This window comes from Athene noctua, chromosome 1, assembly GCF_965140245.1.
Source record: "Athene noctua chromosome 1, bAthNoc1.hap1.1, whole genome shotgun sequence".
Classification (NCBI taxonomy): Eukaryota; Metazoa; Chordata; class Aves; order Strigiformes; family Strigidae; genus Athene; species Athene noctua.
Genome location: NC_134037.1, coordinates 52,295,380 through 52,315,540, shown reverse-complemented (window position 1 = coordinate 52,315,540; position 20,161 = coordinate 52,295,380). Strand labels below are relative to the sequence as shown.

At 44.1% G+C, this 20,161-nt stretch overlaps 1 protein-coding gene across 13 annotated transcripts in view; it reads right to left on the bottom strand.

Annotated features, from left to right (window-relative positions):
• The window catches only part of FOXO3 (forkhead box O3), a 94,954-nt gene that overhangs the window by 7,273 nt on the left and 67,520 nt on the right, over positions 1-20,161 (bottom strand). For 5 of the 13 annotated variants that reach the window (XM_074896132.1, XM_074896141.1, XM_074896139.1 and 2 more), the window contains one exon: positions 6,047-10,755. The exons of 1 other annotated variant lie outside the window; for it this stretch is intronic. In XM_074896132.1, the coding sequence (XP_074752233.1) occupies positions 9,355-10,755 (1,401 nt within the window). In that variant the 3' untranslated portion in view covers positions 6,047-9,354. Of the gene's footprint in view, positions 1-6,046; positions 10,756-20,161 lie in introns of those variants that run through there. 7 more of the 13 variants (XR_012632820.1, XR_012632819.1, XR_012632818.1 and 4 more) reach the window with 7 other exon arrangements.

Genomic DNA, 20,161 nt, shown 5'->3' with positions numbered 1-20,161 from the left:
TAGAGGCAATTCCACTATGCGTGTTTTGATCCCCTGGGTACAGAAGGCTTGAACAAGATGCACCTGCTGGACATTAGAATAAGCCATAGTACTATATCGAGCTATAATTTATGCAATCATATATGCATGTGGTTGGCAAAAATAATGAGTTTAAACCAGAAAAAGCAATAAATGAGGGGTGAGGATTAACTCCTGCTTTGTGACATCCCACAGACATTTTGAACCCTACATCTATTTATCATATTTCGTGGAAGAGTATAAAACAAGCAAGTATTTCTGTATTCTAATTCTTCAGCTTGTAAGCCATTATGCAGGAGATGAGATGCCCCCTTCTCTCCTCTTCTCTCCCATTCTCTACCTTACTACTGACCAGTTATAAATGCCACTCATTTCACTCAGTGGTTGAGCTGTTGGTGTGATTTCTCTCCCAGCAACAACATTTCCTCATGTCTGTCTCAAATCATTCCACCATTTAACCGCATGGCCATCACCCAAGCCCCACACCAGCTCATGTATCATCGGAGCAGCTCTAAAAGATCATCTGCTGCCTGTTGCTTTCTCCCTTTGATTCCCAACAGTGCCAATTATGCAGCACTGGAAATTTCTTCAGAATAGAAGGGTGATGCATCAATGCTCCCCAAAAGCAAGGCACAGATAACATCCACTGCTGGTAACTTTATCAGTACACTAACAGAACTGTTGGCCCATACAGTTTTTTGTTAAAAGAAAAGTTATGTGCTCCTTTACATAATTATGGTATAAGAAACCGCACTACCAACACACAGATCCTCTTTATAGCAACCTACCAAGGACCTTCCGATTTGGCTGGAAGGTTTGTTGAGTGGATCACATCTTGAAAAGTATCACCTCTCAGAGGTCTATAAAACAAGTGTTTTCCATGAGTACCACTCCATAATGACTCCTCAGGGACAGGAAATCCCAATAATTACTTTTATTGTCTAGAGACTGGGGATACAAACATTTTGAAGGGACCTTGCATCCTTTAGTGACAGATGTGCATTTGTTCTGGTGCCTCTGCCCCTCGATTTGCCATCACTGCCAGCAGTGTAACTTCTACTCCAAACTGGGGGTAGGCTCAAAAAGCAAGACTTGATTACATGTGGTTACAAGTTAATATTCTGCCCAAGGTTTCACAACTCAAGACTGAAGAACACACAGTGTTTAGAAACAAGTAAGGAAGATAATTACTGTGGCCAATCCTTCTATAATGACAAAATTGCAGCATGAGATTTTTTTTTGTTCAAGCAGAATAAAAATTAGGAATCCCAACGCTACGGCAGGTATGCCGCAGGGACAAAATACAGGCTTAGCATACGCGGCACTAGGATGGGTCTGAGCTGAGAGACAACACTGAGGTCAGGGTGCAAAGCCCAGGGATAAAAAAGAGCTGGCAACTTAATGTGCCTTCTTTCCTGAACTTTCAGGCATGTTGCAACTTCACAAAAAGTTCTACTCATAAAAACAGATCTTTTCCAGCTCAGAATCAGGGGCAGAGAGTGAGGGAGAAGGATGGAAAGAGGAAGAACGTCAGCACAGAGCTAAGACTTATGGGAGATAAAAAGTTGCTGTGCTGGTACTTCTGCAGGCACGTAAAGCACGAAAGTGTCTCTCTTCCTTCTGTTGCTGCTCTTCCACTCCAAGAAACACTGCAAACTATAAAAGATAACCAAGTATTTTGGAAGTAAATGTAACTAAAGATAGCATATTGTTCTCTCACACTGTATCAGCTCCCTGGGATGAAAGGCTTGCCCAGAATTGTAGTGAGGTGCTGCAACTAGTGATCTGCATGTTATTCTTATATTCCACATGTCTACAGAATCATAGAAAAGTCCAGGCTGGAAGGGACTCAGCATCACCAGGATGAACTTTCTGTTGAAGGCAAGACCTTAGGTTAGGTTATTCAGGGCCCTGTCAAGCCAAGTCTGAAGTATTTCCAATAAGGGAGAATCCACCATTCCTCTGGGCAGTTCATTTTACCCTGAAAGGTGGGTAAGGTCTCTTCTACCCATTTTACAGATGAAAAGGAGACACACACAGAGAAATTGGTTCACCCATGCTCACACACTTGAAAGGAAAAGTAGACCGGGGTTTTCCTAATGTATCAGAACCCGATCCTGAACAACCAAATTCACAGGAAATTCCGCACTTGCTTGCAAGAGAAGCAGGTGTATGCAGAGTCCACTACATATATCACTGTGGTGTTGCCTGTACAAGAAGACCACATGCTGACACACTTGTTTTTACACCTACAGAGCTGTCCATGTGCAGTTATGCTGGCTTTCAGCACAAGCACTGCTGATATCCAATTGCTGTTGAGAACCTTCACATCTAGCCAGGTTCAATTCTCTGCCCTGGCCAACAGAGAAGAGTTTAGATTGTGAATATCATCTCTCTACAAGGTCTCCCAGCTTCTTACTTGACAGCCTTATGGTAAATTTTATCCACTGGCTGTTGTTCAGGGGCCTGAGGAGTGGGGTGGAAATTCTGTCAGTTATGGGTGACGCTGCCATTGATTGAGAGACATCAGCCTGAGTGTTCGACATAGCACCTTTTAGGCAGGATGCTGCTGGACTAGTGGAGGAAGGCCAAAAATGCTTGCAAAATACATCTACTGTTAGGTATAAAGTATATCAGCTGAAATAACGGTGCTTTCTTTAGGCACTTGGGAACACTAGGAAAGAGACCACTACTGGAAAGAGATCAGAAAAGGATGGATAACTACTACACTTGTTCAAGACCAGAGAAGGATTTTGCTTGTACTTTTGAATCTGAAGAAGAAGAGCTGCTTTTTTTGAGTAAAAGGTACCTGCATGGCTGGCAACATCCTGAATTATGGGTTTACAGTGCTATGGAAACGTGCTATATACTCTTTATTCTGAATGTCCTCATAAAGTTCCTTTTTCTCTTCCAGGTACCAAGCCTATTTTAAAAACATCCTCCCTGCTGTGGAGTCTCCTAATTTTCCTCTGCAGTAAGTTGTAAATGACAGGCCAATAATGCTCACACAGGTCACGCCAAAAGGATTTCCACCATGTTGATATAAGGCAGGACATCCTCTATCATGACTTACAGGTGGTAGAAATGACAAGAGAGGGAAGGTCCTTCCCCAAACCAGATTTTTCTCTACATTTGTATGAAATAAATCACCTATGAAAGTCAGGAAAAGCAGACAGTACAAGGGAAAAACAATGGGCAAGATAGTCACCTCAGTTGTAGAAGTGCATAAACGCAAGCCATTCTCCATGGCATCATCTGGGAAAAGTGGCTTTTTTCCTGGAGTAATGGCAGACAACTGCAGCTACACAGCGGCCTCCAATAGCTGAACTGTGTCTCCGTCTGATTACTGCTCAGCAGATGTCTGCTCTGCCAGACTCCAACAACTGCCACCCTGCGCAGTAATCTGAGTGGAAAAGCTGATTAAAAAGCCCCCATAGACTGGACCAGAGTGGAGCATTCCCATCACCCAACTGCAGGTACCTGATTTAATGGGGTCAGTGTCCCCACGCACTGTGGGGGACTCAATCAGGGACAGTGCTGATGGGAGCATCCTTCTGGAGACTCTCCACTGGCAGCACCAGGAGCCCAAGGTGGCGTTGCACGAGCATCCTTCCTTCATCCTCCCTCCCCAAGCCAGGAGAGAAAGGCCAGCAATTTACGTATGGTACTACTCAAATATGTGCACTCCCGCTGCCTACGCTATACCTGTGCTCTTTGGCTGTCATAAACATAAGACTTAAACCTCTCTGGCTGTCAGTTCATCACCTTGGCTGAGTGCTGAATTGCTATGAAAAAAATCTCGACCTTTCAACGGCTGCACGACGCTATGTTTCTAAAAAGGATCTCTTATTACGCACTTCAAGAAAATATGTTTTTAGGGGGGCTATTTGAAAGTCTGGCTCAAAAGAAGGAAAGAAAAAAGAAAAACCACCTGTAACCATCCCAGCTATCAGGCAACAGTGCGTCTGGGGACCAACACTGATCTGCAGCTCTAAACAATCATTACAGCTCATTCACATGAAAAAGATGATTTGTGAAGACTCATTCTGTAATAAAACCTGCGTGCTGCTGATCCAGGGAGGAAAGCACTGGGGAGACCAGTTGATGTGGGTTGTTCTAAAAATATCAGTTTGTGCTGTCATCTGGTGAGAGTATGTCATCCTGTAATCTTGGCATCTGCAGGGACAGCAAGTTTCTGCCTAATTATTGCTGCTGAATCACACGACAAAGCATGAGGTACTAAAAAATATATCTATATAAAACACCAACAGAAGAACACCCAAACCACAGGATCAGACCACTGTCCTGGCTTCAGCTGCTGTATACTCCCAACACAAGCCTGTGGAGGCAGTCCTGGTTGTTACAGATCTTTTTCCTGGGTTAATAAAACCCCAAAACATAAACCTTGATTAAAAAAAACCCCCCACAAACCAAAATAAAAGTCTTACTCCCAGAAGGAGTGAGCGATTTATTGTGTTTATGTGTCAGCTCCTGCTGCCTTCACACAGCAAAAGTCACAGCATACCTGCAAGTGCAGGACTGGCCCCTACATCCGAGGGGCTTTGAGGGGCACTGTGGCCAAAGGGACCGCATGGGGGGCAGCCCAGCTTTCCTGTGTCCTCCTCCCCAGCAGCCACGAGCACTGAGTTGGCTCCCATGCTGCTGGTGTGTGCTCGGGGAGTGAGGAACCTGCTCTGGGCAGGCCCTCCTTGGAGTTAATGGGATCCCTGTTCACAGCGAAACACATTTTCTACACAGGTATTTTTGTTCAAAGACTAAACTTGGTGCACGTGATGTTTAGCTAGTCACAAAACCACCTTTCAAAACTTGGGCTGGCTGAAACAACACTTAAATGTTAGAAGCGTGCCAATGCCTTAACCACTAACCTGTTAGAAATGGAGCAGAAAAATTTGCTGCTCCTGAATTTCCTTTAGATTTTTTTAAGGCAGCCAGCCGCATCTTGGCTCCATGTAAGAAACCTTCCAGCCCTATCCCTAAGACCTGATTTTTGAAAATAAGAGAGAAGGAAGCACAGCTATGGTCCTGAGGCTGCCAGCATCTTCAGGCAAGAGATCCACTGATTCTGGTCTCCACACTTCAGATTTCATAAGCAGAAAAGAAGATTTCTGGTAAAGAACAAAAATCATCTTCCTCGTGGCATATTGTCCAGAGTTCTCTGATTTGAAACTCCATCCAAATGGAGATCTTTTACTACTTATGTGAACTTTTAAGATGGTGGTGTAGGGAACAGTAAGTCATCTGCTGACCTATGTATTCATCTTTGGTATGAATTTCACCCAGAAACAGGTTGAACGCCAATTAACAAATCAGTCCAAACTGATACAGACTAATAAAATGCAACAGGCATTTTGTTACATTTCCTAGCATTCTGCTTTATCAGAGATGTTAATCATCAAATTATGCGAACGTTACATGATGCTGCTATTAGTTGCTTGTGCACTCTTATGCTACAGTAAGATGATGTGGGACCTAGATGATGCTAGGGCGAAATGAGTGACTTTAACTGATCTGTGAGGTATTTCACTTGTAGTTTCTGAACATGACACCGTGACTCCAGCACAGCTCTGTTACAGAGCCCAGAGGCATCCCACTACATGGCACATTAAGATTTTTAGACAGTAAAACCATCTCAAGAAGTCCCTTCCTTGCTCGCACTTGAGCCATCCTCCACCCCTTGCCCAAGCCCTGCCAGCCTCGCTGCCTGCGCAGCACCATTGTAAACTGGATCACTGAAACAATCAAGGTAAAACCAACTTGGATGGGTTTTGATGCTGGAGGAAATGTTTGCCCACGCAGTAGCTGATCACCAGCTCCTGACATTCCAGGCAGCAGTAAATGTCCCAAACAGTCTCCCCTGGCAGTCTGTTTGGGACTACTGTTTGGCAAATGCCACGTCCCTTGGGACTCATCAGCTCAGAAGGACCATGGAGCAAACTGCAGAATCGTGGGAATCCCAGGCTGAGAGAGGACTCATTAATTTAAAAATAAAACGTATTCTAGAGACAGGTGAGGGAATAGTGATGTCTTTATTTATTGATAAACAAACTGAAAAACCAAGGTGATGATTATCTGAGTGGGTGGAAAGCATATCCAGTGCTCTTGGGAAGCAGGCAGAGAGAGAGGAATGGAGGCCCCAGCCAGCTTAAGAGAGGAAAATTATGGCTGAGTGAATAAAGCAAGAAAAAAATCATACTGATTTTCTCCTCTCTTTCTTGTAAAACAAAAAAACCCCAAACAAACCCAAATTCGTTTATATGCCTCAATGAGGGCCCTCTGAAAGGCTGGGCATGGCCAGCCTCAGGGACACAGGGCCAGCACCATACAGCCGGGCAAGGCTCTCTGCAGATATTGTGCACAGGTTCACGTGCAGCAAATGTGCACAGGCACTGCAATGGTGGTGTCTCCTGCGTGGGTTTTTTACTTCCCCTATGAAGAAACTGTAGTTGATTTTCTTCCAAAGTAAATCCCCCCTCTATACCTAGAGTATGTATAAACTAAATATCCAAGTATTTGGCTTCTTTCTTTTCTTCCTGAAAACTGACTCCAACGTTTCTCTTATTTTTCATAGAAAACACAGCACTCACTATTCCCAGGTATGCCAATAATCCATTCTAACTGCTGCTGCTTGCCTGCAAAACACACCTGGTCGCCCTCGTGAAACAGATTTAGCATGAGCAAGTGCCAGGCTGTTCTATTGAAAGCATTCCCCAGTCTTCAAGTTAAAAAGATTCATTATGGGGGTCATGAACACTGCCAAGAGATTTTAATTCAAGGGTCCCTATTGCTACAGCAAAGTGGAGAAGTAACTGAGAAAGCAATTCAGAACGATTACATCCAATGTCACGTGAGGAGTCCCTATCAAAAGATGAGATGCTCAGAGGGAGGCGAACTCTCAAACGGAGCTGCTTAACAGACGAGGAAGGGTGCATGATGAACCAGCTCAGCAGAAATCATCTGCGCTTGCACCTGATACCGGAGGCACCCTGCAGCAGCCGGTCCACTTGTCAGAGAGAGGGAAAGAGGCTTCCACAGATGACTGGACAGTAATCCGCCGAGGAGAGCTGTCTCGTTAATAAATCTGTCCTCTGCAATGAGACTCCACTCACACAGATGTGTCAGTTCCTTTATTCGGAGGAAGCAGCCTGAAAAAGATCACGGCAGCTACGCTTTTCATGAATGGCACAGGCTGGGGTGAAGAGGCAGCAGCGAGCATCGGTGAGGAGGTGGCATGGTGTGCCTCCTCCGCACTGCCCACACAGGTCTCCCCACGGGCGGCTTCTACCTATACACAGCAAACACAGCTATGAAAGCAGGCAACTGCCCTATTTGCCTGTGGGAAGCAAAGCTGTCAATAACATCTATTTTTTAGGCCCCATTTGGCAGATTGTACTGCTAGATGTTTCATGGCAATAGGGCTCCTACAGCTGCTTTTTTTTTTTTTTTTTTTTTACCTCATGCAAAAAGGGTTTTTTAATCCAAACAGCTCACGCACCTAGAGGAAGAGAGAACTGGTCAGCAACCGTGAACCTCTGCAAATTTTTGCTTCCTGGTTCATGAGTCAATTTTTTCCCCCCCTTTTCTTTCTTAAATTTTCCAGCGCTGGAACTGAATTAAAACCAGAATACAGCTGTGGCTCTGGCCTTGCCAAGCTGCTCTTTTGTGCAGGGGCAGTGGGACATGGTGTCCTCTAGAGCCCACCTCTGCAGCCCGTCTCCTGGCCCTGCACTGCAACACTCTCTCTTTGAGCGAGAAGATGTGAAAGAACCAGAGGAAATCCTCCCGCCTACAGAGAAAGGCCTGTGCAAACCGACTGCTCCACCGGAGTGAGGCAGCTTTGCAGAACGACTGAAAGGAGAATCCCTGTGCAGTCCTGTTCTCCCTCACAGACGGCAGATCACTGCACATGCCTCCCGTGGTACTCCATACACACAGGAAGACATTCAAGAGGTTCACCACTGCTGCTCACCTACCCCAAAGCTTCATCTTGAACATCTAACTCTGAAACAGAGAATGAAAACTCAATTAAAGATGAAAGGGGCAAATTATGCACTGTAAAGTCAAACAACACTGACTCCTTCTTTCCATCCTTCATCTAGAAAATAATGAATTTAGAAGTAAGCTGCAAACTGAATGAATGCCTCATTTAACCTTACCACTGGGATACTCTACATACTATTTTGAAGTTAACAGAATACTTTCAATAATTTATAGCTAACCTTTTATCTTACTGTATTTTGAAATCTACTCTCTTATACTAATAAATAAACAAAGGAGAAAGGGCACTTTGTGTGGCACCTACCCTATGAGTCAGTGAACATGTACTTGTGAGCAGGGAGAGGCATGGGCAGGAGCCTGCAGAATCAGAAAAGGATGACAGAAACAATGTTTACAAGTTCAAATGCCCCCAGCTGTGGGAAAAAAAGCAATGAAAAAAACCCATATCAATCTGGAAAAAATTAATCTGAAGGGGCTAAGATTTCAAAAGCACCTATGGCAGAACCCAAACCTACAAATAATCTCTTGGTGGAGTCCAAAAGAAAATGACACTCACCACCCCAGTCCTGCAGGGGGACCAACAATTTTCGCATATTTAAAACATTAAACCCAGGACATTCCTGGGACCAGGATCCCACCTTTGCTATTTCAAGATACAATTCCTCCACTTGCTACAACTTCTTTTTTTGCCAAGAAATACAATTTTAAAAAACCCAAACAACTTCACTAGCGTTGCTGTACCACAGCAGCAGTTCAACTCTAACTCAATCCAGATCTGTCCCGCACACCCGATACTCAGTGCACACACTGATCTTGCAAATATGCTCTTCCTCCACCCCTGCAGTAACATTGCTCCACTGACTGCAAAGCCCCTTGCCTCGTCCCTATGTAACACAGCTTGACTACATGCGGCATCCACAGCAGAGCTGAATTCATCTGTTGCGACTTCAAAGAAGATGAGTTGGAGCTCTGTGATTCCTAAAACCCACAAATATTCCACCTTGGTTTGCCTGATTTGTCATTAACATTTCTCATGCCTTTATTAAGGAGGACACAAAGCATCAGATGTGTGCTGACAGTGTTGCAGTTGAACAGCTTTTATAGCTTAGCCTCCTTTACCTCCACACCTCCAAATGTTTCTTGGTTGTGCCTGTTGCATACCAACACATAGCAAGCCATCAAAAGCCAAATTAATATTATTAGTGTGCACTAACTATTAAGGGTTTGGTGCAAAGTCCAATAAAACTAAGGAACCAATTATTTTACCACATCTATGGGGCACTGACCTGTTTGCCCATTTTCCCTGTTCTCAAAGATCCTTCAGCCTGGTACCCAACTCTGTGATGAAGCCTGTTTAGCACCAGTGAAGTTCCCCACATTCAGACTGACAACGTTCTGAGCTGAGATGAGGGAATCAAAGTTAAAATCCAGCCCATCTGCATCCATGAGTTCACTGCGGATAATGGACTCCATGTCACACTCCAGGCTCCCATTGAAAATATCCAGGTCCAAGTCACTTGGGAATTTCTCGTGTCCCATGACCGGGAGGTTCACGCTAGAGGAGTACAAAGAGGAGCCTGAGAGCGGGTCAGAAAGCGTTTGCATAGACTGATTGACAGGTGACTGCTGATGTTTGGTGGATCCCAAGCTGTTCGAGTCACTCAAGCCTATGTTACTGATGGAATTGGACAAGGCACGGCTGCCACCAAGAGAGGAGTTGTGGGACTGGTGCTGGTGATGGGGCAGGTTCTGATTGACCAGACTGCCCTGGCTGGACTGCGCGGCAAACGACATCATGGGGTCGTTGCGGAGCATTATATTCCTGCGGGAATTCTGGGCAGACACAGCTGTGCTGGCTTGTGACATGAGTGGGTCAGACTGTGTCATCATGACATCGCTGTGACTAAGTGCATCAGAGGCGAGGAGATCCTGCAGCGTCTGGTTGTTGTAATGAGAAATGGAAGAGAAGGTGGCCTGCTTGTTCTCCTGAATGGTCTGCATGGGCGACTGGCGGAGGGAATTCAGGGACGACGGCCCGAACACGGTGTTATTGAAACTACTCGATGGGGAACCCAGCCCTGAACCTTTGGAACCATAAGGAAAACTGGAGCTTCTCTGCATTATCCCTCCTGTGGGCGACTGCTGGGAGGGAGGGAGTGTTATATTGTCCAATAGATCATCCATGAGGTTATCTGTCAGTCCATCGTTCAAATTCATTGTCCCAGCCATATCAGTCAACCTAGGCAACTCCACAGTACACGGTTTGTTTACCGATGGGGACAAGCTCGATGGACTGCTGTACAGCATGGGAGAAAGCGGAGCATCGTCATCTTGAACATCATCTAGTTCGGTGCTTGCCAAAATCGGTGACAAGCGGCCACTGATCGTACTGGCATTTGAATTTGTACGGGAGCGAAAATCCGTCCATGCATCCAGCTCATCGCTGCTGCGGGAGGTGGGACTCCCTGGCCACTTGGAGAGCTGAGAAGGGCTGTCCTCACTCGTCTCCTGAGCGGTCTGTAGGGCTGCCTTTTTCTTAGCAGCGCGCCCTCTGCTCTTTGTGTACTTGTTGCTGTTGTCCATTGACACAGCACGTCTCCGGGGTGCCTTTCCACCTTTTCCACCATCTGGGTTGATCATCCACCAAGAGCTTTTCCCAGTGCCTTCATTCTGCACCCTGACGAATCGGCTGTGGAGTGACAAGTTGTGCCGGATCGAATTCTGCAGGAAGGGAACAAAACAGAACGTCAAGACCAGCACCCCACTTCTTTTCTTTTACTACCCAAATCTCAATCATTAACCAGCATGACATGAAAACAGCAACATGAATAAAAAACACTGGGCCCTCCATCACCACAGGTTTCTCGGGTGGTGGATACAGGAGGGCTGGAGTGCAACTGCAGTGTCCCAGCATGCTGCTGTAAAGTAAGCCCTGTGCTTGCACTAGCTGTGCATTCCTGGTGCCCATGTTTACACCCCCAAAAACCACGCCCTAAGGAACGGAATATGACACAGCTCCAGTTCCTGCTAGCAAGGAGCTAGATGTTTCTCCCTCACTTTTGACTCAGGACAAACCTCTACACTATCAGCAACCTTGCCATCAGTTCCTTGAAATAAAAACTGCAAAGGCACTGCAAAAATCTGACTGGAGGGGTAGTCACACTCATCCCAGCCTCTGCAAATGTCTTTTTAATTCTTCATGGGCATGTGTGTTGCGTATTTGTTATAATAATTCTTGAGAAAACTGCAAGTGCTGTTGCTCCTCTCCCACAGGCACTCTGTGCGTGACTAAGCTGTACTTTCTCTCTTTGATTAGAGGCACCAGAATTACACCCATACTGCAGTAGCTAGCCAGCCAGCCGTCCCCTCGCTATAGTATCCTCACAGTCTTCAAAATGTGATGTGACACTCTACATGACGATATCCCTGTCCCTGTAAGCTGCTAGATGTGGAGCTGTATAAAGCTGCTGTACAGAGTTGGATACCCCATGCTGTACAGGATGCTATGAAATACAGTACTTTCAGGGGAGTCCGTGCACTGCCTGCTCTTGCATATTACCTGCTTGTGCTAGTCAGCAATATCTACCATATATAAACCACATTGGCTCAAAACAATGATAATCACCTCAGAATGAGAAAGAGGCCAAAAAACACCAGCCCACGGTACCCCTAGTGAAATAACTCCAGATTTAAACCAAAATAACTGAGATGAAAATCCCACTCCACTCATACTGCTGATCTTGGCCTTAAAATATGGCTCAAAGAAAGGACAAGCAAATAGCATTCGTTAGTAAGAATGTTTCCAGGTTTGGGTTTTTCTCCATGTGCAAGTCAAAAGATTTCTGAATCTATCCCATATTGCCTTGACAAAACAGCTGTGGTATTCCTCCAGGTTAAAGATGATCAAGTTTAAAAAGTTGCATGAGTTCTTTTTTCTTAAATTTTGGCAATTACCAGGTATATCTATAAAGAGGATAAACCCACATTTGTTCTACCAGCATGCTTTAAAAACACAAAGGATCACAGCATAATCAAACCATTCAGGATAAATGTCCTTCATTTACAAAGCACTGACAAAATTCCAGATTTAAATGGGCAAAGAATGAATCAATCAACAAATCATTCACAAGCATCTTGACATTTGCATCCTTAGGATAAATGAATGTTTGACATAAGTGAACTGGAGACACATTTGATGTATAAAGAAATACAGTCCAGCTTTTTTTAAACAAGTATTTTCAGTATAAAATGCTTTTATTTTCCCCTGTTAAGTGTCGTGGTTTTTGTCAGATTGTGAAATGGAAAACATGTCTGAAGTTCTTCTCGTACGCAGACAGCAGACGTGGTTGTGATTATCACTTAATGAAAAGAGAAATCATATGGACCATGGTTCAAAATAGCAACTGTTATGTTTTAAGCAATTTGCACAAAACAGCAGACCAGATTCACAGACATACTCAAGAGAAGTTTGGGTCAGTGCCTCGCTATAAACTCGTTCATTTCTAAGGGACTATCATGCCATAAAATATGGTGGATTGAGTTGCAGCGTAATAGTTCTTCAGTCTAAGGAAGGAAAGAGCTTTTTATTATTTAACTGATAACATTTTAACTACATTTAGAGCCTGGCAACAATCTGTTTCTAACTTCTAATAACTAGGCGCCATTGCTTACTTCCTCAGGTTTCTCCCAACTGGCTGGAGAACTAAAGTTTTTTTAAAAAATAAACTTTGTTGATATTCCAGCTTGTACTGCACCAATGCAGGTCGTTCTCACAGTCACCCCTTGTGACTTTCATGGACAACCACTTGTGAGAACACCTGTATGGGGATCTCTCCTCACAAAGAGCCAGCAGCAGGGCGAAGACAACTAGAGCTAGACCACCACACCAAGCCAGGTTACAGGAGCTATACAAACCGCACTGCTCCCCACCTAAAAATGCTGGGCGTAAGAATACACACCACTGTGACTCTTGCTAATGAAAAAAAATCTGAGAGAACACAGAAAAGAAACACCCAAGGTGGCATACACAGTGTGCCACATAGCTTCAGATCTAAAAACACTCAGCCAAAGCGCCAGCAGCTAACAGTTTTCAACCTACAGTATTCTCATAAAAGGGCTTATTTCTGCTGCTGGTAGCCGTAGGATGAAACTATTTGGCCTAAACCCATGAAAAATCCTAAATGGTAAAATTGTGAGACTGAGGCACCTTTCAAGATGAGGGCTCCTGCATGTGTGGATATGTGTGTGCACATGTGTAATTTTCTTCTTATTATATCTTTTTTGTTCAGTGTTGGTATTACACAAGTAATAAAAGAATGTAATAATACTTTTGTGTTGAAAATTGGTGGTTATAAAAAAATCCAAGGAGTTTGTTTTCCTTTACATTAAGCAATATGCCACTTACACTCCAGCTTCTGTTTTTCTTTACTTTTCTTCTGTAGGAAGATTGTTTTCTTAAGCATAATTATGGGCCGATTTATTTTTGTGTACCCCATCTCCACCCTCTGTTCAAATACTGCCTTAAAACCCACTTCTTTCACGTAACCTCCCCCACTAACCTCTTCAGCAACAGTATCTGAGTTTCTTGGTTTCTCCTTGTGATGGATGCTCTGCCAAATCAAATTAGGGCTGGATCCTATTACCCTTTCACATGCAAGTTTTGCCACAGAAGTCACCGGGATTGACAACTCACATCAGTCTGTTGTGCTGTGCAACCAGGCTGCAATCTGGATGGAAATAACTGTATTTTCTACCTGGTTTCTGACCTGTCAAAGAACGTTCCTATCTGCTTAAAATATAGGAAAATATCACAGGACAATCTTTGCTCAAACTGTGTGCATTCACAATATATGACGATGCAACAAACCGCAAAGGAGGTGGGGAAGCAAAGAAAATACAGTTTATCATTTGAACCCGTTGCTGATCAAATTAATAGGGATTTGTCTTTGACTTATATGGGAGACGGATTAGGCCATGACGATGGAAACATAACTCATTTTTCCATGCCAGAATGCAATGAAAAACTTTAAAAGATCTATAAAGCAACTTCCATCATCTGTCCTGGAGACCATATGTAGATGGGACAGATGCTAGCCAGGCTGCAGACACTTTGGAAAGAGCTCAGATACCACCGATGGGTACAACATATGGACTGTACAAGAGCAGGGTAGAAAAGAAATACGATGATGAGCTCCTCCCGTTATTAGCGTTACTATTTATACCAGACTTGAAGAACGCTGTGCGCTCTGCTAAGAGCCAGAAGACCGAGGTTCTTGCAGATAAGATCAAGAGTATCCCATACGGCCTTCAGCCCATCCCAGCTGGGTCCTGGTCCCCCAGGGAGGTGGTCCCCCAGGGAAGAACGACCAGCCCTGGAGACAAGAAAGACCCAGGGCAGAGGAACACACCAGGCAGGTCATCTGTGGTGTGAGCAGAGGGTGGTGCAGTGCCACAGGCAAGCAGCGCTGCTACCCTACCCAGGCTTAGGCTGACAGCAGCAGGAGAAGGGGCACAGCTGGGTGCCCACTAGTAGCCAGGGCAGCAACACCAGGGGTGACAGCACTTTCCCCAAACTCAGGGCCATGCTCTCATTTTATGAGATTTTAATAAATTTTATCTATTTCATCCATTTTATAAATGTCCATCCACTGCACTGCATTTTGTTCAGTTAATACTCCTTGAGGGAACCAGCCACGTTTTGCTCACAAAGAAAAAAGAAATTGGCTACCATGTCCTAATTACACGTGTTTCTCTTGATATTTTGGTAAGACTGCAAATGGGTAAGCTCCCAGAGAGGACACTCAAGTATTCCCGAAGTGCCATATACCTGATTTGATATAAATGACTGAATGAGTCTCCCAGGGAGGCTGGGACTGAGTGTTATTTCAACACTCAGCCCCGGTCAGGCCACACCAGAAATGCTTGAGCCTTTAAAATGGAGAAAATTTCTCCTCCCTGTGCCTGTTTCAGCCTCTTCCAAGCTGTGTTTACCTTGTGGAGCCCGTCCATTAACTCAGACACCAGCTGCAAGTGCTTCCACTGCAGTACAGAGTCTTTTTTGTCTGGAAGCAACATGTGGTATCAATTTATCATCCTCAACAACGCAACAAGGAATCCACTCACTTTAAAAATAAAAAGAGAGTTGTGTAACTTAACTCTTAAAAGCCCCCGCTTTTTTTTTTTTTTTTTTTTTTTTTTAAAAAAAGGCCTAAAGATTAGCAAGATGAGGTACAGCTGGTGGCTGCTGAGTCCAAGTTACACACTGGTCTGTTTTTATTTCAGTGTTTTGTAGTGAGTGGCTAATTCGTTATTTCAGATACAGGCTCCTAAACTGTAAAGTTATGGCTACAAATCAAAAGCAGTTGTTTATTTTAACAAGTGGGATACTAGGACATGGTGGGAGAAAAACAAATGCTATCTGCAGACCCATAAATGCTGCTAATGCTCATGTGGGAGAGTAACACTTCATTTTATACAGTATTAACATATTTAATGTTCTAACTTCACTGTATGAAGTTGTCTGGTAGCCACGCAGTAGAGAAAGGCATCAGATCTAATACCACTGAAAAGAAGCCACAAAAATAATTCCATGTTATCAGCCTCCAGCTGACTGGAGGGAGCCCCACTTCTCCACAGCTCTGCTTGCTCACTTATATTTTTCAGTTTCCAGTCTGTGTCACCTAGCTCAAAATGGTGTAGCACAAAGCTTCTTTGGGATGAACATCCCTGGAGAGGGCCTCCACCAAAAAATAATTTATTTAAGAAAAATTAAACTATTTTCTTTACATTCAGTTGTTGCTGAAACACAAGCTTGTGAATAATCCAACTATTCTGCCCTCCTATCCAGACCAGCGTCTGTGCCTTCTCATGAAGTACTCAAAATCTGCTTCAACTAACAGTTTTACCTTTTGTTTGAAGTCCCCAATGAGATTCAATTGCAAGTAAACAAGAAAACAGGTAACAGTGACTCCAAAATTATGAATAATTAAAGTTGTCAATTGTGTGCATGTACGTAGGAATTTCTGGTGAAAGGGATTTGCAAATCTAGGCAAGGAGAAACCTAGGAAGCACCAATCTGTTGGTTCCATATGACCATTTTCTGCCTAGCTCTGTAAGGCTGCAGTGATGCTCTTCTTAAGCAACTCTGAAATCCCCAACCCAAAGAAGTCTCAGAATTTCTTCCTCTCTTCCATGAGTTTTTGCAAACCAGGAAAATATATATAATTTAATGAAGCAGTGAGGCTGTTCCGGAGATGCAGAAAAAGCAAGAACTAAAACATAAAGAAAGTCCTTCCACAGTATCTATCCAGTCATGTTGTACCGATATACATCTTTTTCCATATAAAATAGTATGTCCTCCAGATTGTTATATTTTTCCTAAATTATGGAAGTTGCAGGGGGAAAAAAAAAACATTAAGCAAATTACACACAGAGAAAAAAGAAATCCTTCCTGACACCCAAAAGTTTTCAGTGCTCAATGTTTGGCATCATCTGCAAGTTCCTAAGGCAGCTCCCACAAATCTCACCAGATGTAGAAGCAAGCAGTGAGGGCGCACCAGGGTCCTGCAGAGTAAATCCCTTTGCACCCAGCTGGCAAAGGCCACCATCCTCACAGCCCTGGGAAAGGATAAGTGGGATGACACAGGCTCAGCCCTACCCAAGCATGCCCCTCCTGCACAAAAAGGGAAAAAACACCCCATAGATTTAGGGGGAAAAGGTCAGCTAGGCATCTGAAGGGTGGTTCTGTGGATTCCCCTCCTTACCCTCTTTTCAAAGGAGTATTTCTGACCTTGGTGGTAGGGGAATAGCTACAAGAGGCCCCCACTGTAATTGGCTCTCTGCCTGCATCTCTGTCCGTTGTCCCCCACCACTAGAAAAAGCAGAAAGCATTGAGTGATATTAAAGCTCCTTGGGCAAACATTAAGTCCAGCAAAGATTTATCCTCCGAAATGCGCTGGCTCAGATAGGAGAGCAGTATGTGGATCTGCCTCCGTCCAGCACGCAGGGCACCGTGCCGTGCCAAATTATGACAGGAGAAGGTGATTAGCACAGGGAAAACAAACCCTCCCTAACAACAGGCGCCTTGCTCCCCACTGCCTCAGCTGCTCCTTGCCAGAAGGGCAGGCAGTGAGCAACGTGCCCTCCAAGGAGGCTTATGCCCGCCCTCCCTTTTGAAAAGAAAAGCACCTCAATGCATGGAGCTGTGGGAACTGAGTCACAACTTAATCGAAAGTTTTCCCCCCCAAAAAAATAATTAATTAATTCTAGCTAAAGCAACTGCTGTCTCACTCTTTGCAAGCAGTGATATTGCAAATCACTAGCTGTCGTAAATAAAACTTAGCTGAAAATATACACTGCCTGGAAATTGTCTCAGAGCATCACGCTTCCAGTTAGCAGAAAAATCTCCAGTTATTTTACAGTCAGACACCCTCTGACCACAGGAGTACTCTAATAAATAACATTTGTTTTGCTATGAGTAGAACATGCCAGTTGTCATTTATTTTTTTTCCACCGGGTGTTGCAAGATGGGAAGCAGAGAGCAAGGAAAATGCTGATACTTTAACTAATGCAGCTGTGAAACAAGAACAAGGCTGGGCTCTCCAGCAACTCCTCCTGCCATGTACCTCGGCATCCTTTGCTATTGGAAGTCCCCTAAAAAGCAAAGTGTTAGCCTCTGCATGTTATGCTGATGCTTCTCCATGTTAAAATGGAATTTGGGAATCAGGAGGCAGGCACTGTCATTGGGAGGTTGCTAAAGGTACCTTGTCAAGAGCCACCTTTTTCATTCTGTTCCACACACTTTGTATCACAGCTGCCCAAAATTCCAGAATATAATTAATTTCAATCAAGGGATTTAACTTAATGAAGAGTAGGAATTTACTTTAAGGCATTACTCTTGCAAGGTGCTGAATTAGTGAAAATCCCAAGGCAGCTCACTGCAGACTTGACTGGGACATGAACACAGTCAGCAAGAGAACGGAATATGTTGCCCCTTACTGAACCCAAGGATCTGCATACAAAAAAGCTGCAATGGATGCACATGGCTGGGTCTTTGCAGAGCCAGATTGAAACAGCTCTAATTTCTGTTCAGGAGTGATGTCATCAGCAGATAACATCTTTATTTGTTTATTTTTTTCTTAATGGCAAGCCCGCACATTTAAAGCACTTCTACTGTAGGAACTTTGGAAATGACACCATGCTGCATTTGTGGAGCCCCTTCAGCATTGCATCACTGCACTTCTCCATGCCACAGAGTCCCAAGAGAAGTACAGGCACACATAACTAATCAACCCAACTATTATACACACAGTAAGTCTCATAAAAATAGCTACCACTGTCAGCACAGCCCAAGTCTGCCAGCTGCTGAAGCTACTGGAAAAGTCCTCACAAACCCCAGTGGTCACCCAGTTAGACCTCAATGAAACCAATTCCATTTTACTGCGAGGCAGACTTTCATCTTGAAGGCTTTGGGTTTGTTTTGCTCGAAAGAAGAATTAGAAAAAAAAAAATCCCTGTTTTGCATTTCTTAGATGCAAAGATCCTAGCACAACCCTCACGCAGTGTTGTGGAAACCAGAGGGCTCAATTCTATTTTCGCTCATTCTCAGCATATGGCCGTTACTATACATCAACTATTTAGAAACATGTATGGGTGTTCTTTCATGCCTTTATAAATAAATGTGAGTGATGCTATTGCTTATAATAATTCACTAAAAATAGTAGCTTCCCATGGAAGATCACAAAAGCCTCTCATTGCTGAATCACCTATTATAAATCTTTATTTTTTGAAATTTTTTTGTAGTCACGTGCTGATTTTTTTTAACACTTCCTAAGCCTGTGAAATGCAACTAAACCAGCAATATCTTCCACCACACTGTGGCAGGGAAAGAGTAAAATCCATGTGTATGAAGGAAGCCTTCCAGGGCTCCTGCCTTATCGAAGTGCAAGGCTGCCTTGCATGCAGTTCTGTAAAGTGCTAGCTCTGAAATGATAGATTGTTAAATACCCGGGCTGCATTAATTGGAAGTGTTGAGCTGTGCACACTAAACTGCAAATCTGGTGACAGTTACGGCTGACATGTGACTGATGAGAGGAATAGATCTGATATGTTGTTGCCTGACTGAGTTTGATCAGGCCTGAGCAAGCCCTTCAAAAGCCAGCACAGGCACCCGAGACCTCGCGAGAAAGCCTTCAAGCAAGCTCCAAAACAGCCCCCGGCATTTCTGCTATGTAGACTAATCTGAAACAGGACCCCTCTCGTACTATTTTAAGCACATAATTAGTTTATTATCGAACCAGAAGATACTATCTGATTTTTTTTGTTTGTTTTTTTAAAAAGTGCCTTTTAAAATATGACGTGCTTCAGTCAGTAGCTGACACGGCAAAGGGAACAGTCCTGCTTCACTGACCCGAGCGCTGGGGAAGCCAAGGACACACCTAAGCATGACTCTCTGTGGGTCTGAACTGCTGGCTTTTAGGGGCAAAAAAACCTCAGGAACCTCACAGGAAGGGCAGCCACTATGGGAATGCACAACTGTGACTCCACATATTCACCAAGTTACCTCAGCGCTGGTGTGGATGGGTGTGAATTAGGAAATGAGGGATGCGCGAACGGAACAACTTGAGAAAGTTATCTCTTCCTTCACGACTCAGGACTGGGTAGCTATGGCACTACCAATAAAAACCTGTGCACTCTTCAAAACCTAATGGCAGCTGTAAAATATTAATGCCTTTTGAAAGTAGAAAGTGATCAGTTTTCCCTTTGATGTATTCTGATGCGCATTCTGCATTCATCCCGAGAATAACACACCGGTCCTCCCTAGCCTCTCGGTTTCTTATGGTTTCCTACATTTTTCCTCTGCGTTGGGGAATATATTTTAAACACTGCATTTAGAAATGTATTCGAAAAATCATAAAGACTTGCTTTCTGTATACACAAACCAAGCTCATGGTGTGCCAGATGACACAGGTGGACCAAACCATCCACATCCTCACTGTTTTTACACAAATGGTAGCAAGATGGGTTTAATTCAGGAGTCCTTCCCTAGTCCATTATTTAATGTGACTTCCATGGGCACATCACACTGGGACACTCAGCCCCAAAACCAGCCCTGCCCACAAACTTACCA